Consider the following 9204-nt stretch of genomic DNA (forward strand, 5'->3'; position numbering starts at 1 on the left):
GGTCATCAAAATATGTACATAGAAGAGCATATAACAATGGTTAATGATCATATATTGTATGCTTGGCTTTCTGTGTTATTGTTGCTGCTGTCCCAACTGTCACGACCTCATTGTCTTAACATAATTAATAATAATAAAAAAAAAATTATATGGTGGGCTCACCTATGACCACACCCCGTAAATATATGTTTACCCATGTGGGAATTCCCGCCAGACCTTCACGCAGTATCTACAGGTATATACATGGCAATTGATTTAACATCTGGTTCAAACCCAAGGTGGGCAATCTATGTTTAAGACCTTAATATTTATCATACCCATCGATTATGGATTTTTTTCCGCTTTACTAAGGTTTGATGCAATATACGTTTGTTTGCGGGCCATGAGCTGTCATACCTCTGTGATATAAATGTGAAGCGCCACATGGAATACAAAGGAGCCAACTCACCCCTCTCCGTGGCCAGATGGCTCATCTTCACGTGCTGTCACGTGTCTCGTGGAGGGTTGACCTGCTCTGGGGTTCGCGCCAATCCATCCCGCCAACATCAACGATGGTGATCCCTCCTTATCATCGGACGGCTCAGCTTTGTTTAGGGTTTTTCGATCCATATTTAACCACCGGGATCATCGGACTGGGTTCATTTGCGCCCATTGCAGCAGCTGAGCTCCTCCACTCCTTCGTCAAGTTCCTCTGCAACTCCTCCGGTTTGCATCCTCCTGCCAGGTAAAGGTTCACTCCACTGACTATTTGATGTTTAAGTTTCATAGCTAACCAGTCAGTTTTGTATATAAGCTTGGAACCCTCGTCATACCCTGACTGTGGTCTTTGTTGACAGATGGATGTACACAGGTCGGATGCTGTCCATAGATGGTCTCCACAGCATGCCAGAGGGTTTGGATAACGCGCATTTATAGGTAAGCTTACTCCACTATATACTTTATCTTTGTTACGGTTTTATTGTGTTGATGTGCGATGACTCTGGCTAAGACAGGGCTTGTGTTTTATGCCTAATGTCTCAGGTCCAACACCATGTCCAACCTCTTGTGCGCTTAGCAGGCGGTCTCTTTATGCCCGTTTGATCCGCATGAGACCTTAGGGTTATGGCGTTACGCCCTTCATTTATGTGTCTATGTATTGAACAGTTAGGGTCTCAAGTTCGACTGTTAATGTTTGTATATCTGAACGCTCTTCCGAGCCGTTGACAGAGATGTAATGTTATATGTAGTTCTGTTATTTAATAGTTGTATTACTTGCGGCTTCCGCATTTTACCCTGTCAGGACCTCTCACGGCTACAGGGGTGTTTCCACAGTTTCTTAATAAATACAGTTTCTATTCACATATTCTATCAATAGAGGCTAAATATCATTTCGTTCTTGCATTGCCGGTGTAAATGAGGTTTATATGTATCGTGCCTCACTGTTTGTTCGTTTTCTATCTAATCCATGACTACATAGTTTTTGTGGTTCGTTGTCATACGGCTTACTATGGTTTACCCATTGAGGGTTTCACATGCAATATTTCTTCGAATACCTGTTCCTATTCTTTATATATATATGCATGCTCGGTTCACCGTCTTTATATTTAACATGTTCTGTTCACAGTCTTTATATTAACATGCTCTGTTCACAGTCTTGATATATATATATACATGCGATTTGGGTGAGCCCTGTACTCGTTATATGGGTGCAGAGGCCGCCCTTCCGCGAACATCTGATATGGTAACCCACTGCTGGGTTAGCACATAGTTATTAATCCATTATGTTCTTACTGTGCTGCCTTAGTTCAACATTATGTGAGGGTTTCGTTATACAATATGTTCAGGTACTTGACTCTGTTATATGTGCATGTAACTTATTCTGTTTCTATGGTTACGATTTGGCGAGCACCACTGTTTGATCTGTATGATGCTTCTTTTCACGGCATCGTTCCAGAGTAATATTCCACTACACAATTGTTAGTTTTACAGGATATTTTATATAGTTGCTAGTAGAACATGATATTTCTGCTCCGGCAGCGTTGGCTCATACTTTACTGTTCGTATACATCACATCTCGTTCACATCTTTCTATTTAGCTTTACACAGTGTTATCATAATGAATATTTCTATACAGTTTAATTCGCAGTTATACACGAGTTTGTATAATGATGTTGCTTACTTGCAAGCACCGAGTCTGTGCTAGATTACTGTAGTTAACTAGCTTATTTCTTCCAGTATTTCCAGACCCTTCCCTCCAGGTCTGTGTTCTTTAAGGTTTTCTATTCGGTTGATACTCAGGTTTCCTTACTTGTTAATTGACACAGTCTCCCAAACTACCCCAACAGCTCTCAGATTGTCTCTATTCTGAGTGCAGAATAACTATGTAACCCTTAAATAAATACAGTTTACAGTGGCCGCTACAGTTACACTTTTCATTCACAACAGTTTAAAGACTGTAAGCATTACCTAGTTACCCATCACTATAACTTAAGGAAATAATACAACTTCTGCTCTACCTGTACGCTTCAATACCTGTACTTGTTCATTATGAAACTTTTGTACACCTTAATACTTATTCCTAATCAATAATTGGATTAGAAGATGCGTACCTGGTTAATCCCGCTACTGATGTTCTTATTCACAGAAGTCACCTGCAATGTTTTTGCTCTTATCCTCCCAACCTTGAGATCCACTGCTATTGGATTCTCCCCCCGAGCCGTCTTGCAGGCCTGCAGCCCTCAACAAGACCCTTGCACCACTGTGCTAGGTTATCTGGTCATCACCAGACTTAACCTCTTTTTCTCACTCTGCTCTCTTGGAATTCTTCTCTCTGCTTGTTCCTCAACAACCCAGAGACTTTTCCTTCCCAGGACTTTTTCCCTGGGTGAGAAGCAGTTGCATCAGTTTTATAACTGATTCACTAAAAATAGAAATCCTCCTTCAGGAGGCTGCCAGCATTTTCAAGAACATATCCATGTAATTTAAAAATAATTTAAATATTAACTTTCTTTATTAATAATGTCATTCCAAGTCATGAGTAACCACTCAACACTTTTTACCACAGTAATTATCCAGATTTACAAGTTACCAGGGTCATTACATCTTCCCCCCCTAAGATTGGACATCATCCCGATGTCTACTCTCATTAAATAAATGTGGATAAGTTTTTCTAATGAGTTCCTCGTCTTCCCATGTAGCCTCCTCAGGCCCATAGTGCTGCCACAACACTCTAACTTGGGTAATAACCCGTTTCCGCAGCCGCACTTCTCTCCGGTCGAGAATGCTCTGTGGTTCGACCAGGACCTCGCCTTCCGGTTCGACCTGCAAACCACCAATACCTTTAATCAGTTCCTTAAAAAATAAGGCTGCTTAATCAAACAACCGGATTAATTCTTACCCGCACATCTTGCCATCGAATGACATGTTTAGAATCATATACATATTTCTTTAGGACAGACACGTGGAACACATTATGAATCCTAATGTGACTTGGCATGGCAAGTTGGTAGGCCACTGGCCCCACTCTAGCCAAGATCTGGAAAGGTCCAAAGTATCGAGGAGCCAGCTTGGCGCACCCACTCCACTGCAGGGCGCTCCTTCTGGTTTGTATCCTCACAAACACATGGTCGCCAACTTTGTATTCCGTGAATCTTCTTTTCCTGTCCGCAAAGCTTTTCTGTCTATCTTGTGCAGCTTTTAAGTTTGCACGCACCTTTCTTACCATGTCTTCCATGTCTTTAAGCATTTCCGGACCCAAATTCAGCTTGCCTTCCGGTCCACCCCAACTTGAGGGTGTGCGACACTTTCGTCCATACAGGACCTCAAAGGGACTTAGCTGAGTCGAAGTGTGATATCCGTTATTATACGCAAATTCGACCAGATGTAAATATTCTTCCCATTGACCTGGTTTCAGCATTACATATGCTCTCAACATATCTTCCAGCACCTGATTCACTCGCTCAGTTTGACCATCGGTCTGCGGGTGATAAGCTGTGCTGAAGTTCAGCTGAGTACCCAACTCGGCAAACAATGTCCTCCAAAAGGTAGAGGTGAATTTCACATCGCGATCTGATATAATTACCTTTGGTAACCCATGCAATCGGAACACATTTTGCATGAAGAGATGAGCAATCTGCACCGCCTTGTAGGTGGACTGCATAGGAATAAAGTGCGCTGCTTTACTTAACTTATCAACCACTACCATGATAGAGTCGTTGCCTTTCTTTGTTCGGGGCAACCCTGTTATGAAATCCATGGAAATGGTTTCCCATTTCCACTCCGGAATGGGCAAAGGCTGTAGCAGTCCAGCGGGATGCTGATGTTCTGCCTTTATTTGCTGGCATTCCAAACATCGTGCCAAGTACTCCACCACTTGTTTCTTCATTCCTGGCCAATAGTATTCCTTCTTAAGCGCAGTGATCATCTTTTGGTACCCAGGATGACCAGTGTAATGGCTGATATGAAACTCATCCAGAACCAGCCTTCTAAGATCTTTTACATCAGGTACATACATTTTCTTATTAAAACACAACATTCCAGCACTATTTAGCGTATATCCTTGCTGTAATTTTTCCTTATCAGATTGCTGTACTTGCTGTTTTAAATGCTGGTATTTAGAGTCAAGACCAACTGCTGTTTTTATTTGCTCAATTAGCAAACTCTGCCATTTGCTGACTGAAAGTTCACATAAACAGTGAACCTTCCGACTTAATGCATCAGCCACTCTGTTTTCCTTGCCTTTTAAATGTTTTATTTCGAAATCAAACCCACTTAGGAAATCTGCCCATCGGCCTTGCCTTGCATTCAGGATAGGTTGGCTGAAATAATGTGTCAAGCTATGGTGATCTGTTAACAGCAGAAATTTCCTCCCTAGGAGGTAATGCCGCCACATTTTCAGCGCATGAATAACGGCTGTTAATTCCAGATCATAAGCAGAATATTTTTGTTCATGCTCCTTTAGTTTCCTTGACTCATACGCTATTACCTTTCCTTCCTGCGTTAAAACCCCTCCCACACCCTCCTTGCTTGCATTGGTGCATACCACATAATCCTTGTTAGGATCAGCTATACTCAAAATGGGTGCCGTGGTGAGTAAGTGCTTCAGGCGGTCAAAGCTCTGCTGGCATTCCGGTGTCCACCTAAACACTTTCCCCTTTTTCTGCAATGAGGTGATAGGATAGGCTATCCTAGAGAAACCTTCCACAAACCTCCGGTAGTAACCAGCTAATCCCATGAAGGACCTGATATCAGCAACATCTTTGGGTATGGGCCATTCCATAATGGTTTTTATCTTCTCTGGATCTACAACAATTCCTTCTTTAGTAATTACGTGTCCCAAATACTGAATTTCCTCCTTGAAGAAATCGCATTTGCTGAATTTAGCGTATAGCTGATGTTCTCGAAGAGTCTGTAACACCAGCCTAAGATGCTCTTCATGCTCTTGCTGGGAGCGAGAGTATATCAGAATATCGTCAATAAATATCAGCACAAATTTGTCCAAAAACCGATGGAACACGCTGTTCATCATACACATAAAGGTGGCAGGTGCATTAGTCAAACCAAACGGTAGCACTACAAATTCGTAGTGGCCATAGCGTGTCCTGAAAGCAGTTTTGGCGATGTCCTCATCTTTAATCCTGATCTGATGATAACCAGATCGCAGATCAATCTTGGAAAACACTCCCTTTTACTTGATCAAAGAGTTCATCTATCCTGGGTAAGGGGTACTTGTTTTTGACCGTGAGTTTATTCAGCTGCCGATAATCTATGCACATGCGAAGGGTTCCATCCTTCTTCTTCACAAATAATACCGGAGCTCCCCAGGGTGATACGCTAGGACGAATGTACTGTTTATCCAACAGCTCTTGGAGCTGCATTTTCAACTCTGTTAGCTCTGGTACGCTCATTCGGTATGGTGCCCGCGATACTGGTGCTGCCCCCGGTACTAGCTCTATAGTGAAGTCTATGTCCCTCTTTGGAGGCAGTCCCGGTACCTCTTCAGGAAACACATCTGTAAATTCCTGTACCACTGGAATATTGCTTAATGCGGACATCTTGTCTTTCTGGTTTGCGTAACCCACTTGTATGGCATAAATCTGACATTTCTTCCTAATACACTTAGCTAACTGAGTCGCAGTGATAGGTCGAATCTGGACAGGATGTTTAATTCCCTGCAATTCCTGCTGCTGCCCCACATCATCCTTGTAATATATAGTCTTGGTTTTGCAATTCACCAATGACCAGTGCTTTTCCAGCCAATCCATACCAATAAGGATGTCATAAGAGCCTAATGGGAGTACATTCAGGTCTGCTGTTACGGATTGTCCAGCTATGCTGAAAGAACAGTTATTAATTTTAGCTAAAACCCGTCTTTTGGCTCCCGTAGCCAACTGGACCAACCATGGGTTTTTGAACCTTTCCGATGATAGCTTACAATGTTCCACTACTTTTGGACTAACATAACTTAACGTAGCTCCTGGATCAATAAGTATAGCTACAGAAAGGTTTGAAATCTTACCTTCGAATTCCACCATGGATGGCTGGTACTCCGCTTGCCGGTCCTCTAAGGCTGCGTTAATTCTTGGCACGCTGCGCGCCACATCTCCAACAGTTGAGGCTTCATGGATTTGAGATATTTGATCAGTTCCTTTACGCTGTGGACAATTCTTAACGTAATGCGGCCCTCCACACCCCCAGCACTGAACTGGAGGTCTGGTTCCCTCAATCTCTGATCTAGCAGGTGGTTTGCTGATCCTGCTCTCGCTTGGCTTAGCCCGGAAGGTACCCTTATTTGTGATTCTGTTAAACTGCCCCTTTCCAGCACTCTTACCGCCATTTCCATGGCTGCCTTTGTTATTTCCAGCAATTCTGTTTCCTTTTCTTTCATTCCATCTCTTGTTTGGAATGTCTCCTTTTTGTTTGTTCTGCTGGTAACAAATTCTAGCCTTACGAATTGCCTCATCCATAGTTCGGGGGTTGTCAAACTCAATCCGTTCCCTTATGTAAGCTGGTAGGCTACTCACGAACCTCTGCACCTTGGCCTTCTCCTCTTTTATGTATGGCACATAACGAAGCAGAGAAGTGAAGCGATTTATGAATTCATCCATGGACTGCTGTCCTAGCCGTAAGTCATGGAATTCTCGCGCCTTCTCATCATAAAAGCGCTCAGTTAAAATCTCTCCTTAAAGTATTTCTGAAATTTTTCCCAGGTTATGCTTTGCTCACTTACTCCCTTCACAATTTTAATCTCTTCCCACCACAAGGTGGCTTTGCCCTGCAACTGGAAAATGGCCAGCCGCGCCTTCAGATTTTGGTCATATTCGTAAAGTTGAAAATATTTGTTAATATTAATCAACCAGGCTTCTGCTGCTTCTTCCTGCTCTCCATCGAAAAGTGGAGGTTTGATTTTTCGGAATTCTCCCTGTAATTCCACTTTCTGTCTCTTGGAGGTTTGCTGCTCTTGCACATTATCAGAATGGTATTCCTGTTCTTCTGAAAGCTCAGGTGCGTAATCCCGTTCCTCAGTGCCCCTTTGCTGTTCTGCACTGGGGTTGGCTAAGGGTGGATTTTGTTTATCTGACAAGCTTTTCAGTATTATTTCTTGTTCCATTGTTAATCGCGCATTGTCCTCTCGCAGACGCGCCATCTCACCTTTCAGCTCCTGGACAGTTTGCAGTATCGCCAGATTGGAACTGCGTGTCTCAGCACCAAGCTGTACCCTCAGGTCAGCATTTTCTTGAGGGATGCCGCCAGCTCCCGGCATTTCCTCCATCTTGCTATTAGCTGCTAGCAGGTAGCTATCTCTGTATGGTTCTCCTAATTGGTACACAAGAAAGGCAATTAGCTGCATTGTTTTTATATATACATTATAAGATAATCTTTGCTGTTCCAGAGGCCACAGTTTTGAAACCTCTAGCTCTGATACCACATTGTCACGACCTCATTGTCTTAACATAATTAATAATAAAAAAAAAGTTTTTATATGGTGGGCTCACCTATGACCACACCCCGTAAATATATGTTTACCCATGTGGGAATTCCCGCCAGACCTTCACGCAGTATCTACAAGTATATACATGGCAATTGATTTAACATCTGGTTCAAACCCAAGGTGGGCAATCTATGTTTAAGACCTTAATATTTATCATACCCATCGATTATGGATTTTTTTCCGCTTTACTAAGGTTTGATGCAATATACGTTTGTTTGCGGGCCATGAGCTGTCATACCTCTGTGATATAAATGTGAAGCGCCACATGGAATACGAAGGAGCCAACTCACCCCTCTCCGTGGCCAGATGGCTCATCTTCACGTGCTGTCACGTGTCTCGTGGAGGGTTGACCTGCTCTGGGGTTCGCGCCAATCCATCCCGCCAACATCAACGATGGTGATCCCTCCTTATCATCGGACGACTCAGCTTTGTTTAGGGTTTGTCGATCCATATTTAACCACCGGGATCATCGGACTGGGTTCATTTGCGCCCATTGCAGCAGCTGAGCTCCTCCACTCCTTCGTCAAGTTCCTCTGCAACTCCTCTGGTTTGCATCCTCCTGCCAGGTAAAGGTTCACTCCACTGACTATTTGATGTTTAAGTTTCATAGCTAACCAGTCAGTTTTGTATATAAGCTTGGAACCCTCGTCATACCCTGACTGTGGTCTTTGTTGACAGACGGATGTACACAGGTCAGATGCTGTCCATAGATGGTCTCCACAGCGTGCCGGAGGGTTTGGATAACGCGCATTTACAGGTAAGCTTACTCCACTATATACTTTATCTTTGTTACGGTTTTACTGTGTTGATGTGCGATGACTCTGGCTGAGACAGGGCTTGTGTTTTATGCCTAATGTCTCAGGTCCAACACCATGTCCAACCTCTTGTGCGCTTAGCAGGCGGTCTCTTTATGCCCATTTGATCCACATGAGACCTTAGGGTTATGGCGTTACGCCCTTCATTTATGTGTCTATGTATTGAACAGTTAGGGTCTCAAGTTCGACTGTTAATGTTTGTATATCTGAACGCTCTTCCGAGCCGTTGACAGAGATGTAATGTTATATGTAGTTATGTTATTTAATAGTTGTATTACTTGCGGCTTCCGCATTTTACCCTGTCAGGACCTCTCACGGCTACAGGGGTGTTTCCACAGTTTCTTAATAAATACAGTTTCTATTCACATATTCTATCAATAGAGGCTAAATATCATTTCGTTCTTGCATTGCCGGTGTAAA

At 43.1% G+C, this 9204-nt stretch overlaps 1 protein-coding gene across 1 annotated transcript; it reads right to left on the reverse strand.

Annotated features, from left to right (window-relative positions):
• Window positions 1-1870: 1870 nt before the first annotated feature.
• LOC149150335 (uncharacterized) lies at window positions 1871-7828 on the reverse strand. Its single transcript, XM_089442762.1, has 8 exons — window positions 7445-7828; window positions 7208-7354; window positions 5790-7124; window positions 5555-5620; window positions 5322-5422; window positions 4964-5219; window positions 3800-4639; window positions 1871-1945 (listed from the first exon to the last, which is right to left on the reverse strand). The coding sequence occupies exons 1-8, from the start codon at window positions 7826-7828 to the stop codon at window positions 1871-1873; spliced, it is 3204 nt and encodes a 1067-aa protein (XP_089298888.1).
• Between the last annotated feature and the right edge of the window lie 1376 nt (window positions 7829-9204).

Source organism: Pinus tabuliformis, chromosome 9, assembly GCF_031772625.1.
Source record: "Pinus tabuliformis cultivar Carrire ecotype Pingquan chromosome 9, CPIR1, whole genome shotgun sequence".
Classification (NCBI taxonomy): domain Eukaryota; kingdom Viridiplantae; phylum Streptophyta; class Pinopsida; order Pinales; family Pinaceae; genus Pinus; species Pinus tabuliformis.